Below are 22566 nucleotides of genomic sequence, written 5' to 3' on the forward strand. Positions count from 1 at the left end.
TGCCTCCTCAGTGGGAACTCAGCACATTCATCCCAAACCCTTGCCACAGGCTGGAGATGCTCTAAGCACAGTTCAGGGCATTTATACAGCCCTGCTTCTACTTCTAAGAGGACTTGCTGTGCACCCAGTGTGTCTAAAGAGACAAAGATACCTGCTGGCCAAGGTTCATCGAGAGATAATGTTTTCAAAAAAGAAAAATTCTCTCCCAAACAACCAAGATGAAGGAAGGGACCCAATGGGTGAAAGTGAACAGACTTTTATGTAAACACACACACACACACACACACACACACACACCACCCCAAGCATCCTTCTTTCCTCCGTTTATTGTACCCCTTTTCTCAAAGAATTGGGGAAAGTGATAGGAGAGAGAGAGAGAGTGTAATAGGGCACAGGAAGATTTAGACAACAATAGGCCCCATATATACCAATCCAAATCCTTGTATTCTGTTCAAAGACAACAAGCTTTTTAGAAAGGGGGAGAGTTCTATCCTTCATCAGATTTTAGTTGCATTTTCAATCTACTTTAACAATAGATATTAACAGCATTTCTAATGAAATGAAACATAAAGGTGTTACAGTAACCTTTCACTAAGGCCTTTCTGTTTCGTTTTCTCTGTACCTATTTTACGACTATGAAAAATGAGTTCTTCCAATTCATGGCATATTCTAGTTAGATTTCCCAGGTCCTCCTTGTCCAAAATGCCCCCTTCCCAGGGTGCCTAAATCCCAGAGGCTGGAAAGGACTATCTTTTTAAGAACAATGAAAAGTTACACCAAGGCTGGTGTATGTTCAACAGCTTCTTGCCCAAGGTCATTTGACTCACCTAACCCAACTACAGAAGAAACTGGGGCAGATGAGAAAGTAGAATGTAAACGCAGCTCAGGTAACAAGTTCAAGTTGGCCAGAACTGTCTCCTGGAAACATGTGCCCAGAGCCATAGCCTGCCTCCAACCCCTACCCAGAGGTCAGCGGGAGCTGACTCCAGTTCTGAGTTGGGGAAAATTCTGAAGTACTCAAATACGGATTATTTTATTTTGAGTTTCCCAGAACTTTTGCCAGGACCCTTGGCAACAATGTGTGCTCTCTGATACCTACTCCTGAAGATTGTTTCAATGTTGTTGCTGTTTTCTAAAGCTCAATTTTCTAGTCATGTAACTTCACCCAGGTGCTTTGAAAATTACCTATGCACTGAATTGTAAGTGATCCTTAAAAGTTGAGGCTCCTAAAGTTCCACAAAGAGAACTGTTCAAATTACCCAACAACTGGTTCAAGAGCCTCCTGCAGAGGGAAGTAAACCCGGAGGCCCTGAACAACGATTTTCCAATAGCATTCTTCAGAAGCCACTGCAATCTACAAACATCTGATGTGGATTTCATTCTTACTTCTATTTTAATTGCTGGGATAAAACACAAACACATGATTTGATGTTACACCAAATTTAACTTATTGGAGATAACAATGAGGTAAGCTTTGCTGTCAGGATACCCCACTTTTGTGCAGAGCTCAGGATAAAGTGTCTCCTGACATCTCTATTTCCTTGGAAAGCATCCTGAGATTGCAAAAGTAGCTATTTTAAAAACTGTGACATTTGTACTACTTAAAGGGTAAATAGGGAGTCTCTATACTAAGGAGCCAAAACAAAATCCAATCTCCCCTCTATTTCTAAGTTATGTTCATCAAAACAGCCTCACACAAATCACTGATTGGGTTTATGCTAATATTCTGGATTTTAACTATAAATCTGCAAAACACACACTCCTAAAATAGCACTATTTTATTGGTCTCATGGAAAATTATGTGTTTTAAAAGGGTACAACTGATTTTTTAAAAAAAGGTCTAGAAACCATCGGCTAAGGTTGATGTCACCTAAAAGTAGCTGCAAAACGTAATTTCCATAGTGAATATTTGTCTGAGAAGTGACTATGCCGTGGGTCGTGCTGCTGAATCAAGTTAGGTATTAGAGACAGGAGAATTAGGAAAATATTAAACAGACTAGCCACAAAAAATGAGCATGGCCTCGTGTAAAAGAACAACGCTTTCCGTATCAGAGACTGGGTTTAAACTAATTCCTGATTATGTGGGCCAGATGCTTACAAAACTTTCAGGTGAGAGATATTCCCCTTTTAATGCATTTTTAAAAAATAAACAGGTAGGAGTAGAGTTTATATTTTAATGAAAGACAGCACTGCCACCAAAATATTTTAAGGATACATGTTACCCCAAATAACGTCCTTTTACTTTTCCTCGTCTTAAAGTTAACTTAGTTATTCCAATCAAGCCGAATCCAGATGCTCAAAAGTTATAAATAAATAGCCAAACAAGAGAAAATACATTAAAGAGATTCAGGTTAACTTTTTTTTTTTTTTTTTTTGCGATATGTGGGCCTCTCACTGTCGTGGCCTTTCCCGTTGCCGGATGCGCAAGCTCAGCGCCCACGGCCCACGGGCCCAGCCGCTCCGCGGCACGTGGGATCCTCCCGGACCGGGGCACGAACCCGCATCCCCCGCATCGGCAGGCGGACTCCCAACCACTGCGCCACCAGGGAGGCCCTCAGGTTAACTTTTCAAAAGAAAATAAATGAACGATGGATCAAGTGTTTTCAAGGGAACAGGTGAACAAACTAACATGGTTACATTTACATGCCATTCCTCGACATGCTCAGTCTAATAAGAGAGTCCTGCTTCTGCCCCATTTTAAGAGGGATGTGGAAGAACAAAGGGTTGGCAAAGATGATTGAACCCAAATTCCAAAGTGAAACAGGAAAAACAAAGCTGAGACCAGGAACAGATCTACACAATTCAGAGGCACTATTCTGGAGAGAGAGACACATTCCTCTCCCGCAGACAAGCAACAGCAGAAGCGTGGGTGGGGGACCTTGCTTTCCCCTGACAACATTTTTCTTTCAACCATTAGTCCTCAAAAAAAAAAAAGGCCAGGCAATACTAAATTGCCTGGATCCCACATGCATTGCTGGTAGGACTACACAATGATTCAGCCATTCTGGAAAATGGAAAATGATGGCTTCTAAAAAAAAAAAAAAAAAAAAGGCAATTCCTATACAAACCCACAATTATACTCTTTGGCATTTCAAAGGGAGAAATGGAGACTTATTTTCACACCAAAATCTATAAACAAATGTTTATATCGGTTTTATTCCTAAGAGCCCCAAACTGGAAACAACTTACAAGTCTGTCAGTGGGTGAGCAGTGGGTGAACAAAGTGTGGTACATCCATACCATGGAATACTCCTCAGAAACAACAACTACAAAGGAACAATGGATACACACAACTTAGATGAACGTCCAGGGAATTATTAGAAGCGAAAAGAGCCAATCCCAAAAAGGCACATATATTGTGTGATTACACTATCCAACATTTTTGAAGCGACAAAATTGTGGAAGTGGAGAACAGATGAGGGGCTACCAGCAGAGAAGTGGCAGGTGTGTGGGTATGGCCCTGAAAGGCAATGTGAGGGATCTCTATGGTGATGGAAATGTTCTGCATTTTCCAGTATCAGTGTCAACATCTTGACTGTGGTCATGCCCCACAATTTTGCAAGATAGAGGAGACTGGATAAAGGGTACAGAGGATCTCTCTGCATTACTTCTTATAACTGCAGGTAAACCTACAATTACCTAAAAATGCAAAGTTTAATGGGAAAAAATATGTAAATTAAATTACACTTGAAAAAGTCCAGGTACTGGGCTTCCGTGGTGGCGCAGTGGTTGAGAGTCCGCCTGCTGATGCAGGGGACACGGGTTTGTGCCCCGGTCCAGGAAGATCCCACATGCCGCAGAGCAGCTGGGCCCATGAGCCATGGCTGCTGAGCCTGCGCGTCCGGAGCCTGTGCTCTGCCACGGGAGAGGCCACAACAGTGAGAGGCCCGCGTACCACAAAAAAAAAAAAAAAAAAAAAAAAAAGTTCAGGTACTACAAAACTTAGGTGGAGATTCAAGTAGCAAATGGGAGGAAGGACTGAGAGTCTAGGGAACACAGAATCTCTTCCTGATGACATCCCCTAAAGACAACAGAGAAAGGCCGTACAGCAAAGGATGACATGGTGCCAATCTGTGGCTTGCGGAAGACCTGCCCACCACTTAGATACAAAGTACAGACCGGGGACTTCCCTGGTGGTCCGGTGGTTAAGACTCCATGCTCCCACTGCAGGGGACATGGGTTCGATCCCTGGTTGGGGAACTAAGATCCCACATGCCGAGCAGCACAGCCAAAAATAAGAAAAATCCCAAAAACGTACAGGCCAAAGAACTGTCTGCCAGGAGGACACTCCAGTGACAGAGAGCCTGTTCTAGTCTGTTCCATGTTCCCTTTAACTGTTCCCAAAGGCACCAGCTTGGATCTGTTCCATCCCAGTTTCCCAAACTATGGTCAGTAGGGTCTCTGGCCATATAAGTTTGAGAAAGACAGTATACTTCCGCTCATTCTGAGAAATCTACTACACACAAAGGCGTACTAAAGGCTCTGAATCAAAGCCATGCAGTAAAGACGCTGGTTTATCTTTGTTTACCACTTGACTGTCAAACTTGTTTTCCCCCGAACATCGATTTCTGATTTCACTAGACCAGTGCATACCTTAGGAATTTGGGATCTCATCAGTTGCACTCCATCCAGCTTAAAAGGTACCATAAACTATAAGTAATTATTGGCCTTAGAGTGAACTAAGCTCAATCCCTCAATAAAGGCAGTGAATACTTGGGCATTGAAAGAATAGGCATTTTCTGTGCCACTGAAAAAACAGAATGCACAGCCCTTCGGTTCCTTTTGCTTTATCATTTGTTGGGTGTTCATGATGTGCTAGGCATTGTGCTAAGCAGTGTTAAGATACATCCCAGTTAATCTACAAAGAAACCATATACAAATAGAAGGTCTGTTTCATTAGAGAAAGGAATTGAGGCTGAACAACGTTATAAAGTGGTTAGGCTGCAGTGTGAACTAGGCATGACTCAAGGTCCAAAGCCTTAACCGCTGAGTCCTACTGCCTCCCTAAAAGAGGGGAGGATAAAGTTCATGTGATGCTCATTAGAAACAGGTGGTGGGAAGAGACCTGTTTAACCAGTCCCAACTTTCACCTGATCCCAATTGCAAGAAAAAGAATCAGCTTTAAGCCCAGCCATTCTCTACCCCATACCCCTTGCTCCAGCTGTACTTAGTATTTGCCTCTAACATGCTAAGCCCTCTCTGGCTTCCAGGCATATTCTGTTTCCTTTGTCTATAACATGTCTCTGCTCTCTTCCCTTAGTAACTCTTATTCATCCATTGGGTGTCAGTTTACCTTTGCCTTCTTTCTGGAAGTCTTCCCTGACCCTCAGGCCTGAGTCAGGGGTTCCTGCCACGTGCCCCCAATCATCTTGCTCATAGCACATCTCAAAGCTCTGCCTCTAGAGATGTTTACCTCCGAACTCGACTCTGAGCTCTGAATCCCATGAAGTCAGAATCTATGTTCATCTTGTACATTTGGCACATGGGAGAGTCTCAACAAGTGTGGAACCAAGCAATGTACAATGTTATCAATCAGTCAAATCCACACAAGGGAGCACTAATCCTTCTAAAGTCCAAATCTTCCTGAAAGTTTGCAACCACTGAACAAGCCAAAGGATATTTTCTTTCTATTTTGAGCATAATGGGGAAGTGGACAGGCTCTGAGTGAGACAGATCTGGGTTCATTCAACTCCCGGCTCTGTCATTCATTAGCTGGATGACCTGAAACAAGTTCCTTTAGCCTCTCCAAATCTCAGTTTCCGCAAATACAGATGTAAATAGTGCCTACTTCAGAGGGCTGCTGCCGGAGCGAATGCTGCAATACATAATCAAGTGTCCAACAGAGCCTGCCTGCTGAATAAACATTAGCTCTTATGACCATGAGAAGGAAGATGAAGATAAACCCTCTACAAAAGATAAGCTAGAAATAGCATAAAGTCTCAAAGTGTGAAAAGAAGGAACCAAGTCCTATATAACACACTCCCAGCTTTATAAGGAAGGACACTAAGAGTGCGTGGGGCAGCGGCGGGGGGGGGGGGGGGGGCGGACTTGGGGAAAAGGAACAAGAAATAAAAATCAGAACAGAAATACTGATTTAAGCCAATTCAGGTATACCCTATTTTACTGAACTGACAGCCAAAAGAAAGTCAGAAATGCAAATTATAAGGAAATTCCCAATGTTTTAAGTAAATGAATTTCTCTGAATTCAGAAACTCCAAAACCAAAGACTTAAAAAGAAGGTTAATTCATAGACCATCCTGCTCAAACCTGAAGCCTGTCAAACCCTGAATATTTCTATTAACAATTCCTGCCCCTGCAAGTAAGGAACAGGCAAGACAAGTTTACCCCAAGCCACTAGAAACTGCTCAGATTCCAGAGTTGGGGAGATAAATGCTTAAATTCAAATACATTTGTAATTTGGTTACAACCTTAATCAACTCCTGCTGACGTTAAGAGCCCCCCCCCCACCCGACAACATCTTAACAGTAAGTACCAATCATAACTATTCTTTAATGGTGCCAACTTTATTACACTGGACATGTAAATCTGTCTTTGCAGTTTTAACTTTGCAAATTTTACTCATGGCATGGGTTTATGAATGCTACTTTGATGAACATTGTCCATACCAAATAACACCACATACCACGTTAGACTGTTGCAGGAAACCTACTTGATATTTAAATTGTATAAAGGTGAATCCATCTTGTGAAGATTTACTGTAAACGTATAAAACAACAAATGGCAGAAACAAAATTTCTTCTCTGCACTACCACTGCCAAAATATACCTCTACCCTATGGCTGAACAACAATAAGTAAAACATACTTTAAGGAAATTTACTCTTTATTAAAACTAAATAAAGCAGAATGATGACACCAATCATTTCTGCTATTGATAACCTTAATGATGCAGTCTGTGTGAACACATTTCATTGCAGGGCAAAAGTCACTCAGTCAAGTATTTCCACTTCAATTTCTCTGCCATCCTGACTTGTACACAGAGAAACAGAAGTCATCCATCAATAGCACAATCCTTCCATCCACAGGGGAAGGCAGGCAGATATTTTAAAAGATTCTCAAGACAGATGGTATCAGAAAGATACTTCAAACTCTGTGGCAACTTCAACTGAAGAAACAGAATATTAAATATATTCTCTTTTAATGACATATGCTTGGGATTTATTTTAAAATACTCCAGAAGTGTGAGGGGGGGGAAACGGTGATGAGATAAAACAATATTGTCAAAATGCTGAAAACTGTTGAAGCTGGATGAAAGGTATACAAAGTTCAATATACTGTTCTCTACTTTTGCATACGTTTAAAATTTTCTAATGGTAAAAACATAAACAAAAAGATGAAACCGAATATTTTCTCCAACAAAAACACAAACAAGGTGTATTTACCTAAGCTTAAATTAAGGTTTGCCACAGTTTCAACACAGAAACCACTAAAACACCACAAAAGGCTTTTCACCTCTCTAAAGGTGCAACTCAGGCACTGACAACTCCCTAGCAATCCTGTGCTCAACAAGGGCCAGTCCCTCAGCCCCCCAGCAACTCTTCTCACAAGCTAGAGGGAGGAGCTGGCATTTCCCTCCCAAACACCAGAAACCAATTTAAAAAGACAAATGTTTTCTTCGCCTTCTCAGACCATCACCCAGAGATGGCTGCGGATATAACATTTGAGAAAATTTAATAATTAAACTGACATAGGAGGAGTGTAAAAAATTCATCTCAAGTCCTCACAAATAAAATCAGATAATCAGCCACAACAAAGATAATAAGCAAGCTCCCTTTAACATCCAACTTTGAATAACTTGAAAACGGTCTCTAGGAGATGACCTAGATGTGGGTGACTTTTTACAACATTAAGAAAGACAATTTTTAAAAACTTCAGTCTCTAAAATGTAAATTAACCCTACTTTTAACTTTCAGTGGACAAATATTCCAACTAACCTAGGACAAAATGGGCATCAGAACTTTCGAACAAATTATAAAACAGAACCAGTGCTGCATGAAAATTAGGCAATCAAAACAATAGGGGGAAAAAACATTTTTACTTCCAAACTTTTTTTTTAAGAAAAACATTAATACTTACCAGCACTTTGTTTTCAACTTTGTCTCCCTTCACTTCCAACTTTACTTTCTTCTTCAATGCAATCTTTATCTTTCTGCCAATAACATCCTTTATGCTTTCTGAAAGAAAGGAATAATTTTGTTATATTCTTTTATTAATAAGAGAAAAGCATTGGGGAGGACAGCATTTGAAGGAGCATTTTTGGTTGTTTTTATTGTTTTTTTTTAGTTTTCTTTTTCTTTTTTTTTTGTTTGTTGCTTGTTTTAACAAGCCTGATAGTTATTGGTCACCAAGTATTTGATGAACGCCTACTTTGTGCCTTGGACCGTGTGCTCAGATGCTGAGGCAAATATAAAAGCATATGATATAATACCACTCCATGCAAGGCATGATATAATCTTGCTGGGCAAAGAGGATAGGCACACACAAAGAAAAAAAAAGAAGCAAGGTCAGGCAGTAGCATAGAGCACTGTATTGCAGGCACTATATTGCAGGCAGGCAGACCATAAGCACAACAGGAATTCATAAAATCCCTTGGCTGGTTACCTCTGGCCCCCAGCAGACTCTGTGTTCATGACAGTGCCATATACGTATTATCATTTTCTAGGAGTGCCTTGACATGAAGGTTGGGAAATACGGCAAAGAACCAGAACCGGCCCAAACAATTTAGTCAGGGCGCTCCTGGCCATCTGTCCTTTCAAAACCTTCATACCACCGCATCCCTGAAGAATGGTCAAAGGCAGAATTGAGAGAGAAGGGGAGACTTGAAAAGTTGGATGGTAGCAGGAAGGCCCTTCTGGGACTCCCGTGAGGACCCCAAACTGAACAGGTCCCAAATCAAAGTCACTATTTTCCCTGCTCCTCCTCTGGCCCTTAATGAAGCTAGAAATCTGGTTTATCTCCAACTCCATTCTCTCAGGGAGCCAGTCACCTCCTCTCCTAGGACCACCTCCTAACAGCTCCTGACCCATGGGCTTCATCCTGCATTCAGGGCCTCAGAATCTCTCACCGAGACTAAGCCTACCACCTCCAACCTAACAGCCCCCTGTACCACACCTCCCCCAGAACTAAAGCGACCCTTCCAAAGCCACAGATCTGATCGTGTCCCTCTTGCTCTATGAGTCACAGTCATTTTTGGATGAACCCAAACCTTGCAGCAGGCCACTCAACGCCTTTCACACTTTTCCAGCTTAACTTCTCAGCACGCACCCACTTATCTCTATCCTCTCCATCCTTTACACCCCTAGGATCCTGTATATATTATTCTCTTTCCTTGGCTGCACTTTCCTTATTCTCCTGCTGGTTAGATTCTACCTTCCTTCAAAACATAGCAAACTCCTTTATACCCCCACCACTCTGAATTGTGTATTATAATCATTTTGGTTTATTCATATATTCAACAAATATACCTAGTGTGCCAACTACTCTACTAGATGCCAGGCTAGAGATGACCCCTGCCTTCCACAAGTGCTTACCATCTAGTGGATGATTGTAAGCCACTAGATGGATTGATGTCACTAGATGAATCTGCACTCACTACCATGAGATCATGGACAAGCAGATACATGAAGGTTTCAGGGAGGAGGGGACCCTTGAGCTGAAGCTTGAAGGAGTAGGAAATAGACCACTGGTTTCCAAAGCACAGTGTACAATACAATCCATTGGGGTGCAGGAAGAAAACAGAATTTCTACTTCTATTTGCAATGTATTTCAGTTTATGTTTTAGATTACACACACTAAATGAAGTATGCATGCAGCTTAACAAATAAATATATGCTTATTAAGGGGTGATCAAAATATTCTTATTGGAAACCCACCACAAAGAGTTTAGAGCCACTCAGATAAGAAGAATGAAGGAGGGGAGGATAGGGCAGTGCCAGCAAACAGAAGGGCATGGGAACAAGAAAAAGTACAGTTTGTCCAGGGAACAGCAATGAGGTGGAATGTTGGCGGGGGTGGGGGATAGGTCGGGGAGCTCATTACACAGGGAGTTCTCTAGGCAGCTCCTATCTTATCAGAACTCAAAACGGGTACAGGCTACTCGTCCCTCCCCTAGAAAGAACTGTGGGAAATGAGCATCTGAAAGTGATTTAAGAATATATACACAAAGAAAAAGATGGGAAAGTTATATACCCATAGGTCAAAAGTAGCTATCTTGGAGTGGTAACATGGGTGACATGTATTCTCATTCTTCTCTGCATTTAAATTTTTTTAATAAAAAGCCTGTATTACTTTAATAATCAGAAAGATACACAACACATTTTTTAAATGCCTTAGGGGATTAGCCTCAGGAACTATATTGAGGTTTTCACATGGTTGCCATTTTGAACTGATGAGAGCAGAACTCCTGCAAGCACTTGAAATTAGAGTCTAAAGCAGATGGAGGAATTTCCCCTAGCCCAGGCCAGTTAGACCATTTAAAGGCCCAGAAAAATCATATCGGGCCTATCACAAAAACATTTGTCCTTTGTTTGAAAGATATGTGAGATGGGCAGGACTCGATAAACACAAAATTCCATTTCTAGATAAGGGTTAAATTCAACTTTCAAAATATACCAAAGGATTTATTTTGAGGACCGTCAATATAAACCAGGTACCTTATTTCCATCCTATCCTTCATCGCCCTTTTTCCTGGGTAATTACCTAAACTTTTCACCACCAGGCTCGAGGACAACTAATTAAAAACTCTGCCACCTTCTTTAGTTATCCTTATCCCCTGGCCAGCGAAGCAAACCCTCCCCTAAATTCTCTTTCTCAGGACCTCTGGAGGCATCTTCAGAGGTTCTGGGTGTTTGTTTCCTTCCTGGAACGGTGTTGGAAAGATCTCAGCCTCCCAGAACTGGATGGACCACTCACTCCCAGCGGACTCTACAGGGTTGGGGAGAGAAGAGGCATGATGGGGGGGGAAGGGGGGGTAGACTTTATACCCTAAATTTGGTAGTTAGGTTTTTTTAATTCAACAAAAGCAGAAGCTTCTATCTTCCATACAAGCCTAGCAACAGCTTCTTTACATCTAGTTTCACCTGCTGAGTTAACAGTCACTAATGGAAGAGCACACACAAACTCCTCCAAAGTTATTACTGCTAAAAGGTGAGAGATGAACAAATTCCTCAGATGCAGATGAATGGGCGGTTAGAACTCTTGTCAGCACCGATTAAACATCTTCCTGAGCTGTAGGCTGCGTAGTGTTCCAAGGATGGGATAGTAAGGAATATAGGTCACTGGGGCTCAAAACACGCGCACAGAAACACATACCTTCTTACAATACAACATGCTACACACACACACACGCTTAAACGCTTGGTTTTCCCAACACTCTTCTCCCTAAACCTCATTTGAGCTCTGCCATTTTAACCATCCACTTAATTAAGTTAAACCCCAAGACAAAATATTCACCACCACCCCCAAAAAAACCCTCAAGGGACTCAAACAATGGGTCACCTTGCATAGGGTACCACACACGGGCTCCCTAAGAGATCCGGGATGGAGAGAATCAGTAGGTTAATCATTACTGAAATAAGGTTTTTATCATTAACCCTCAATTTCCTGGCCTGAGTTTGCGTCAGTCCTGTAACCCTTTCGCTCCCAGTTCGCTAGGCGAAGCCACGCCTTGCTAGGCTCAGTCATTATACCGGACGAGCGCCCCCCTCCCCCAAGTCTGTACATCACAGGGGCACCTCCCGCCGGTTATTTCCTGGGGACAGGGTGGTCCTGGCACGTGCCGAAGGCGACCCACTGTGCGCTCGCCAGCCGTCCCGGTGCTGGGCTTTCCCGGACTTCCCGAGTTGAGGACACTGGGCTGGGCGCTGTAAAGGATTCTCCTCGCTTCCACAACTCCCCAGACCCTGGCAGACCGCCCCCTTCCTCCGCCAACCTGGACCCCCGGGTCGCCTGGGGGAAGGAGGCGCCTGGGGGGTGTCCCAGCGGCGCAGCAGAGTGCGCTCCCAGGGCTCCCGATTCCTCCCCGCGCCGGCCCTCTCGGGACTCGGCTTTGCAAGCGGTCAGATGGGAGCAAACTTCCCGGCGCCCCCCAGGGACCCTGCCCGACACCACTCCGACCCCAGGGGCGCCGGGACTTCGCGGGACGCACGGGAGGGCAGAGGTGGGAAGGGCGGTGGAGATGAGGACGAGGTGGAGGTGAGGAACCTCCGCGCGACTCTTACCTATCAATTCCCTGGGCACCTCGGAGCTCTCCTCGGTCATGGTGGCCTTCTAGGTGCGGGGGTGCTGCAGGTCCAACTCTTATTTACAGCTCCCCACCCTACCCTGAACCCCTCAATTTCTTAGAGGCAGATGCAGCTTGCAAATGGGAATAGGCAAGAAAGCGGGGGCGGAGATAGAATTTTGCCGCTCCCCCCGCCCCACCAATAAAAAATATTATGTTTAAAAGGAAGAACCTATCTCACATATCTAGAGATATTTGAAGTTTTCAGAGTTGAGTGCTATAAAAAAGAGATTTACTTTAAATTTATTTTAAAAAGCATGGAAATCCTAGTTGCTTAACAATAAAGTGGATCTCAGTGAAAAGCTATATTAATCAAGAGATAAAAATAAGCTCCTTAGATACTGAAACTGCCAAAAAGTTTTTGAGAGGTGCCAGTTTTGTTATTCTTCTTTAAGCACATTTGTGCCTTCAGTAGCATAGTAGAATGATTATAATCACAGCTCCAGATCCAGAGCTGCATTATAGTTTAAATCACAGCTCAGTCACTCAGTGGCTGTAGTATTTCCAGCAAGTCACTTAACCTCCCCGGGCCTCAGTTTACTCATTCATGTAAAGGTAATAGTATAACCTCTAAAGGTTGTTGTGAGGATTCAATGAATTAGAATGCAAAGCACTTAGAGTAGTGTCTGTCATATGAAATCAATTAGTAAATTTGGTTATTATTGTTTTTGAAGGGGGGAAAATCAAGAGAGAAAAAAAATGTAATTCTTATAACAATCCAAATCTCAGTGTCTGCTTTTACCTACTCAGATTTGTTTATGCATTAACAAGTAAGATAATTTTACAAGTGAGGCACCGTGAAAGGTAGTGGGCATGCAGAAATGAATGTGAACTGGGCCTTGTCCTCAAATGACAAGCCATACAGACTCAACAATCTGTAGTAACATCGGCACTCAGACGGTTCGGAACTGTTTACAAGACCTCCATGAAATTCTGTCTGCTGACGTGAAAATAGCATTCCATTAATTTTGATAGTATTCTCATCTCTTTTCTCTCTTATTCATAGCAGTCAGTGAAATGGGAAGAACATGCACTTCCTACCTGCTATCAGCATTGTTCCTTATTTCATCCATATCTCCAGAATGAGGGGGCACTTAGCCAGGTCTCTGAATAATGACTCTCAAAGAACCTATGTAATAGTCTTATACTAAAATCAGGAATTTTGTCCGGGGCGGGGGCAGCTTCGGCGCTCCTCCTCCTGCTTTTCCTCCTCCTCCTCCTCCTGCTCTCCTCCTCCAGCGTTTCCTCCTCACCTCGCGAGACCCGGCCTCCCGCGCCCAGGCTCACGTTCCCCGGCGTGGGGCGCCCAGCCCGCAGGCACGCGGCGCGGGGCTGCGGCGGGCACGGTGCCTCTCCTCGCAGCCTCCCTCCCGAACCGCCGAAGCTCTGCGTCTGGAGAGGGGGCGAGAGAGCCCGGGAGCCATCTGCTGGCTGCTGGGGAGGACAGCCGGGTGGGCCTGGCTGCCCGATTCCCCGTCCCCACCTCCCGGCGGGCCGAGGGCGCCAGGGGATGGGAGGCTGCAGGCTCGCGCAGATTCCGCAGACCAGTCTGCACGGAAACCGGGTCTTTCTGGGAGACCCTCTGCGCTCTTTCCTTTTTCAGCCCTCGCTGTGACTGCTGACGTTTCCTCAACGTTATTAATTTTCCTTTTCTGGGGAGCAGGAGCTAGACGAAACCTGTAAACACTAACCATATGGTAAGAAAACACTTTTTTGTATGCTCAGCGGGCGCGCTGCCGCCGGCGTTTCCCATCTCAGACACTCGAAGTGGGAGAGCGCCCGGAAAATGCCTTTCACGCGCTGCGGAACCTCCTTTAACCCCAGGGCATATTCGGGCAGCTGAGCGTAATTCACAAAGGCCAGAATAAGCCTGCTGATAGGTCTGACTGACCTGGCCCAACTCCCTCCGACTTTCCCTGGGCTCCACCCCCGGAGAGACAACTTCTGGGCAACTTCTCGCTTCAACTGCTGCATCAGTGCCTGGCGGCTGGGAATGCCTGTCGAATCAGGTTCTGTTTCTAAAGGACGGAAGGAGGGGAGGGAGAAAAGGAAAGGGAATCCTACGCGTTGATAGTCTAGTTTTAAACACTGCCGTCGACCTTGGATCCCCAAGAATCATCTTCAGTCTCTCCGCCAGGCGTTACCGTTAAGGCATTTACCAATCTGGCCCCTTCCCACTCTTACAACCTGACTCTCCAAAACTATTTGCTATTTGCTTTTCCCTTCCTTTTAAGGTTATCTGATTCTTACCTATGCTTTCAATTCCAGCCCAATGTGTACCTTCTTTGTGAAGATTTTCCAGGGTTTTTCGTATCACTGTGATCCCTCTATTCAAAACCGCTAGAATATATTGCCTGAAACACTATTTTCTAAGTCCAACCACACAGTGCCTTGTTTCATTACTTGTGTATTTGTATAGTTTTACTACTTAACTCTTGCTTTGTTCCCTGAGTTTGTGTCTGCCCAACTAGACTGTGGGTGATTTAAGGGCGAGAGTTTATCTCAGACTTTTGAACCTCTTCAGCAGATTTGTGCAAAATAGGTGTTCCGTAAACATTTGTTAACTTATTGGTTTTAGAGCTTTGGACCTCAGACTCCCTACTGTTTCTCAAATGTTGGCGATTTATTGAAGACAGACCTGTCCTTTACGCATTAAATATCTTTTTATGCAATAAATGGAAATTAACATCTCAAAACCATCTTCCATCCAACTGTGTGTGTTAAAGAGGATTTTTCTGGCACTTATCGATGAAGTTTCAGAAATTGCCCTGAAGGTTCCACACCATGTGGTAACTCGTGAAAATAAAGACAAAACTTTTTTCCCCCTTGGCCTGGGGTGGTCAGAAGAATAAAGAACAGGCTGTATGGCATTCCTTTAATTCAGTGCTCTTTGGTGCCTTTTAAAGGAAGCTGGGGTTTCAATGAAGAATCAAGTTTTTTCACTGGAGCAGGATCCTGATTGACTCCTACACCTCTGAAGGCATGGATTCAAATGAATCTCCTATATTAATGCTCAAAAATGACTGATTTTGGAAATGAAAATCATTTCTTTCTTGGGAGCAAAACTCAAGTATGTTTCAGAATAGCAAGCAGAGAACTCAAAGGAGCACTGTTTATAACACTGTAAAACCCAACAAGTGGTAGATGTCCCCAGCACAGGACAACCGAGGAGTCAGCTTAGAGAATGCATTTTGAAATTCTGAAATGTGCACTTGTTAACTGGAATCTGCCCACCCTCTCCAATGCTGCAGTCTTTCCTCAGCATCTCTGCCCTCCAACTTCCATGCTTTTAAGTTTACCCCGGCCATTGTGCTCTTGATTAAGAGAGTGATTAAACCACTACCTGAAACTAATTGCCACTATAAATGTGATTACCTACAGCTTCATCTAAATGTATATATGTGGCTTTAAGTCTTATAACTAGCACTGATGAACTGAAACCTATTAGTCAGAAAGGAAGAGAAAACCAGCTTTTCAGGGAATATCTACTGCACCTGAACTTTTAAAATGTTAAACACAATCGCAACAAATTTAGCACATACCCAGAAACAAAATTATTTTGGAAAACTATACATGGAGTTTTATTTTTAGTTCCAAGGTATACATTCATATCTCTATTGTATATTTTGTAGTGCATTATGGTGAGAAAATATGCTCTGAATTTAAAAATCTGCTGAAAATACTTAATGTCTATAATGGTCTAACATACTCTCATTAGAACCATATCATATAGCGACTTCCCTGGTGGTGCAGTGGATAGGAGTCTGCACTCCCAATGCAGGGGGCCTGGGTTCAATTTCTGGTCGGGGAACTAGATCTCACATGCATGCTGCAACTAAGACCCAGTGCAAACAAATAAAAATTATTTTTAAAAAGAACCATATCGTATAATGATTAAACCCATGGAGACAAAATAAAAATTAAGAAATCGGCAAGCTAACAACAGCAAAAAAAAAAAAACTCCACTATTTACCCAAATCCATTACCGATCTTGCCTACTGCCTTAAGAACTGGTTTTAAAACTGGAAGATATTCAGTTATGTGGGAACCAATGACATTTCCACTCCCCAAGTAGTGACTTGCAGACTAACTTCCCACCCTTAGCAACTACTGTCGGTCTGGGGTCTGCTTAATGAGGTGTGTGTTTCTCACCTGGGTTAATTAGACCTCTCAGGGAAAGTACACAATGAAATACTAAGCTTGTAAACACCTCTAGGAAAAAATTAGTTTATCTCTGATTAGAAGACAGTGAGAGGTAAATGTCTATTGGACAATATGCCTTTAAAGTATTTACAAGTGATATTATATTAGATTTGCTTGAAAATAATCCATGGGAGAGGGGGGTGTTTGTGGAGTGGGGTGGGGGACTGAGTAGGGATACACATGAAACAAGAGGGGCCCTGTACTGACTTTTGTTGTAGCTGGATAATGGGGTACATGGGAATTCATTGCTCTCACGTTTAAGTGTGTTTGAAATTTTCAGTCATCATCATAATCAGAGCAAATCCTCAACAGATATGACCAAGAGACGAGGAAAGTCAACTCAGTCATTAATGCAGATAATTTCTATTTGAGTGTGCCATTAGCAGAGCTCATAGTACAATTGTTTTCCATATTCAGAACACTTGAACAGAGCACTTCAACAGATGCGATAGTGCTGTGATTCAAAGAAGCAATTGTTTTCATTTTAATGATAATGAAATCAATGCATTTTATAATTGTTGTAGACAATTAACATCATGCTTCTCATACCCCACCCCCAACACAAATACAAAATCTGCTATCAGATCACTGGTGCATCTAACAACTGATGACCTCTGACAAATAAGGAGATAAGGATTTAGCATATTTGAGTTACCCAGTGACTCCTTAGGTTAGAAGGTGTACTTACTATATCTTTATCACAACTGGGCATAAGTTCAGATTTGTGGGGTAACTTGCTCAAAGTTGCAAGGGTTGAACCTAGATTTGAGATCTCCAGGCCAAAGTTCATTTCACTATGCCACTTCACCAGCCCCTTGGTCTGTGTTCCATGCAAAGTGTAAAGATGGTCAAGGTTGGGCCCCACCCACACACAAGGAGCTCCACCTCCAGAAGGAAAATTAAGGTGACCTTCGATTGCCCTGCAACTCGTCCAGTGCTGACCACGCAGTAGGTGGTGAGCTAGTTGAATCTAACTGAGCAATTGTAGAAAACAATAAGATAAATGAAAAATGTGCAGGACTTCCCTGGCGGCGCAGTGGTTAAGAATCCACCTGCCAATGCGGGGGACATGGGTTCGATACCTGGTCGGGGAAGATGCCACATGCTGGGGAGCAACTAAGCCCGTGAGCTGCAACTACTGAAGCCCGCACACTCTAGGGCCTGCGTGCAACAAGTGGAGCCACTGCAAGCGATGAGAAGCCTGCCCCCACTTGCCGCAACTAGAGAAAGCCCACACGCAGCAACGAAGACTCAATGCAGCCAGAAAAGAAAAAGAAAAAGGTGCTAGTTAGGTGCAAAATGATGTGTTCAGTATATGCTGTAGAAATTCATAGAGGTGGTGGGGAGAGAACACTAGAGGAGAGTTGTTTTATGATGTCACCCCACAAATGTGAGGGCAGCACTTACTATTCACCAGCGGATATAGTGGTGAATTACACAGATGCTTCATGGAACCCTCAAGAAACAGTCTGGGGGGCGGGGGCGGGGAGAGAGAGAAAGAGAGGCAACTACTATAAGTGCGGACGTGGAGAAAAACAGAATTATGGAAATGAGAGGGTTGGTGGGGGAGGAGAGAAAGGGAGTGAAAATGTTCCTGGTAGCAGGAACAGCATGTGTACAGGCCAGAAGACAAGATAAAAACGTTGAGAAACTGAAATAAATTCAGTGGTTTTTTTGGCTGCGTGGGGTCTTACTTGCGGCAAGTGGGCTCTTCGTTGCGGCAAGTGGGCTTCTCTCTAGTTGTGGTGCACAGGCTCCAGAGCACATGGGCTCTGTAGTTTGTGGCACGCAGGCTCTCTAGTTGAGGTGCGCAGGCTTAGTTGCCCCGGGGCATGTGGGATCTTAGTTCCCTGACCAGGGATGCGAACCCTAGTCCCCTGCGTTGTAAGGCAGATTCTTTACCACTGGGCCACCAGGGAAGTCCCAATTCAGTGGGTTTTAATCAATAGAGATGGAATAGGAACAGAAGGTTTAAAAAAAAAGGACCGTACCATGCAGGACCTCATGAACCACTAAGTGAGCCTGAATTTCCCAAAGAGCAAAGGGTAATTCTTGAGAGATTTTGAGTAAGGCAGTATCACACCAGATTTCCTTGTTTAGAAAGATTACCTAGTTGGAATAATTAAAAAGACTGGAAGGGAGGCCAGAGTATTCGAAGTAGAGAAGTTAGGAGGCTGTCGCAATGGTGAAGCAAAACAAAACCACCATAGTAATCTGAGCCAGGGTGGTGACAGCGGCTGGACGGATCTGAGAGCTGCAGGTGCGGTGCGGGAGGGGCGGAGGAGACAGGGAGACCCAGGGTCTCCCCGTCAGGAGGCAGGGGGGTTGCTAACCGGAAAAGGGAGCCTGGAGGAGAGCATATGTGGTGAATCAAGATGAGGCCTTCGGGTCTGGTCTGAAGGGGTGGAGGTACTGCGGGACATCCAAGGGAGATGTCCGTTAGGTGAATGGATATGCAAGTCCGAAGTTCAGGAGACATTCTGGTATGTAGACTCAAGATTCATCAACATACGGCATATGAAATGATAGGATTTAGTAGGAAAATCTAGCTTATCTGATGAGATGACAGTGGGGGTTGGGTACATGGTTACTAAAGGCAGTGTGCCTCTCGGGAAATGGGTGAGATCTAACAAGGCAAGTATGCAGTATGAGGAGGAAAGGAACTCTGAAGAATTACAGGCATCCAGACAAAGAAGAGCTGCAAAGGAGACTATAGCAGTTATCTCTTGCAGTGTAACAAATTACCCCCAAACTTGGCAGCTTAAATCAACAAACATTTAATATGTCAAAGATTCTGTGGGTCAGGAACCTGGGAGCAGCTTAGGTGGGTGGTTCTAGCTCAGAGTCTCTCATGAGTTGGGATCAGGCTGTCAGGTGGGTCTGTGGTCAATTGAAGGCTCAACTGGGGCTTCCTCTTGTGTGGGCAGGTGTCAGTTCCTTACTGGTTGTTGGCTGAAGCCTCAGTTCCTCAGGACACACAGGGCTGCTTGAGTGTCTTCATGGCTCCCAGAGTGAGTGATGGGGGGGCGGGGATAGAAAATACAGTGCCTTTTATAACTTTATCTTGGAAATGACATACCATCATTTCTGCTGTATTCTGCTGTCACATAGATCAAGGAATCACCCCAGGACAATGAGAGAGATGACACAAGAATGTGAATACCAAGAGGAAGGGAGGGATCATTGGAGGCATCTTGGAAAATGGCTACTATAGAGTCAGTGAAGGACCAACCAGCAGAGAAGTATTAGGAAACTGGGAAGATAAGATGTCAAGTTGGGAAGATGCGAAAAAATAATATTTCAAGAAAGGGGGAACGGTTTAACAGTGTCATGTTTTGCTAAAAAGTCAAATGTGATAAGGTAACATGTATTTAAATTTAGCAATAAGGGAAGCATTAATTTGTTTTTGTTTTGGGGAGAGATGGATTTTAGTAGAATAATGGGGGAAGAAGATAAATTGCAATGGGTTGAAGAGTGATTAGGAGATGGAAACGGAGAGGATAACTCCGGAACTGGGGATACGAAGGAGAATAAAGGCAGAGGAGTAACCAAGAGGCTGTATAGGGGACCTTCTATTAAGCATTGAGGATTTAATACTTGCATTTATATGCTTCTTCCCAATGAGAGTAGAAGAAAAAAAAAAACACACATAGAATCCCTAATGTAAACAGTGGACTTTAGTTAATAATATTGTATCAATATTGGCAATTGTAGCAAATATACCAAACTGAAGTAAGATGTTACAATAGGGGAAACTGTAGAGAGTGAGGGGGTATATGGAAATTCTCTGTACTTTCTATTCAATTTTTCTGTAAATCCAGAACTGCTCTAAAAATAGTTTATTCACTTATATTAAAAATGCATAAAGCCACAAGGACAAAGAAGATAGGAGACAGTAGCAAAGTAGAAAATGTAACATTTTGGAAACTGGGAAAGTCAGTGGAGGAATGGTAACTAACTTAACAGACCAGGGAAAGACAAATTCTAAGCCAGAGGGGAGAAAGCAAATAAAAAGCAAGCTAATTTCTATAGCAGAGCCCAAGAAAAATCTCAGGAACTGGAGACACAAATGATCTCTGAATACAGAAGTACAGAATGAGAGAACAACATAAAACAGGAGGATTGGTAGAGAGTTTAAAACGGAGAGTTAGACACTCCATAAATCCCCGCCTCTATCTCACGAAGCCAGTCAGCTCCGCACTGCCGTAGACTGGAGGCTTACTCTTAGAAAAGGTTGAAACCAAAAGGACCTAGTCTTAGAACAGCAGAAGGTAAAAGTGAGACATCATGTCATACAGAAAAGAGGGAAATTTAAAGAAAAATCTACCTCCTAAATATAAAGCCACCACAAATTGTTTCTCTGCTTGATTCTTAGAAATCTTAACAGCAGGGTTTATAATCCTGGCATCAGATTCCTCTCCTAGATTACTGACTATCCTTAAAAGAAAAACCCGTAGGATACTGATATGTGTTGATTTGCCAGTGAAAAGACCAGGTGCCCACCTATCACCCTAAACTGAGCCCCACCAGTTGAGAAGCCCCATCCACTCAGGCAGAGGTTCAGATCAGCTTTATTAAGCCTCACTGTTAATATAGACATCCAAGGAACACTGACATTTGAGGAAAGCCTCTATCATGAGAGCCAGAGACCAAAACAAACAAGCCTTAACAAGGATCATAGAAGAGCCTGGGAGCAAAAGAAAACTTAAGAATTCAGAGTGAGGGAACTTTTGCTTGAGGTCATGATGGAATAATAAGGATTGGATTTTTCCTTCCTTCAAAAACTAGAAAATAGTACAAAATATAAGGAACTACTGTTTTTCAGACATTGAACATTAGATAGGACAGGACTGTGATCCTTGAAAGAAGGGAAGCAAACGAAGTGAGCGCTACAATTGCCCCAGATTTCTACCTGGAAATAACTGGATGATGGGTGCAAAGAGGGGCACCCTCAACAGAGTCCACTGGGTCAAGGAGATGTAAAGTTTGTAGAGAGAGAGGTGGCTGTATCTTGTGAGGTAGAGTTCCAAGGAGGAGGGAGCTGTACTGAAAATCAAATCAATAAATCAAATCAATAAATTTGATACAATTCTAGGTGCGCTGATCAAGACAAAAAGATACAAGATACAAATTAGCAATATGAGAAAATAAAGAGGAGGCCTCACTACAAACATTAAAAAGATATTAAGAGGATACTAAGAACAACTTAATGCCAATAAATTTGATAATTTAGTTGAAACATACAAAAGACAGAAATTCCCAAAATTGACTCAAGAACAAACAGAAAAATCTGAAGAGCCCCATATCGATTAAAGAAATTTATGTATATATTTTGGCCATGCTGCGTAGCTTGTGGGATCTTATTTCCCCAACCAGAGATTGAACCCAGGCCATGGCAGTGAGAGCACCGAGTCCTAACCACTGGACCTCCAGGGAATTCCCTCAAGTAAAGAAATTTGAATTTGAAATTAAAACCTTCCCATAAATAAAAGGAGATAATCACAAAACACCTCAACAGATGTGTACACACTCTCTCTCACACACGCACACAAAGACAAAATTCAATACCCATCTATAATAAAAACTCCAAGTAAACTAGAAGAAAAGACAACTTCCTCAACCTGATAAGAGGCATCTATAAACAAAAACAAAAACAAAAACCTATACCTAATTATATAGACTAAATGCTTTCCCCCTAAAATCAGGAACAAGAGAAGGATATCTACTCTTCTTACTTGTATTTAATATTAGGCTAGAAGTCTTAGCTATTCCAATAGGGCAAGCAAAATAAATGAAAGTCATAGTGATCAGAAAGGAATAAAAAGCTTTGTAGACAACATGATTGTATTCATAGAAAATCCTAAGCAAATTACAAAAAAAAAAGCTATGAGAAATAATAAGTGAGTTTAGCAAGATTGCGAGACACAAGGTCAATATATAATCAATTGTATTTCTGTATGCCAGAAATGAAAAATTAGAAATTGAAATTTAAAAATTATCATTTACGGGGCTTCCCTGGTGGCGCAGTGCTTGAGAGTCCGCCTGCCGATGCAGGAGACGCGGG

At 42.9% G+C, this 22566-nt stretch overlaps 1 protein-coding gene across 2 annotated transcripts in view; it reads right to left on the reverse strand.

Annotated features, from left to right (window-relative positions):
* CARMIL1 (capping protein regulator and myosin 1 linker 1) overlaps nucleotides 1–12451 on the reverse strand; it is a 333075-nt gene extending 320624 nt beyond the window's left edge. For both annotated transcript variants that reach the window (XM_007457010.1, XM_007457009.1), the window contains exons 1-2: nucleotides 12238–12451; nucleotides 8096–8193 (exon numbers count right to left, since the gene is read on the reverse strand). In XM_007457010.1, the coding sequence (XP_007457072.1) occupies nucleotides 8096–8193; nucleotides 12238–12277 (138 nt within the window). In that variant the 5' untranslated portion in view covers nucleotides 12278–12451. The remainder of the gene's footprint in view (nucleotides 1–8095; nucleotides 8194–12237) is intronic.
* Between the last annotated feature and the right edge of the window lie 10115 nt (nucleotides 12452–22566).

Source organism: Lipotes vexillifer, unplaced genomic scaffold (genome assembly GCF_000442215.2).
Source record: "Lipotes vexillifer unplaced genomic scaffold, Lipotes_vexillifer_v1.1 scaffold1643, whole genome shotgun sequence".
Classification (NCBI taxonomy): domain Eukaryota; kingdom Metazoa; phylum Chordata; class Mammalia; order Artiodactyla; family Lipotidae; genus Lipotes; species Lipotes vexillifer.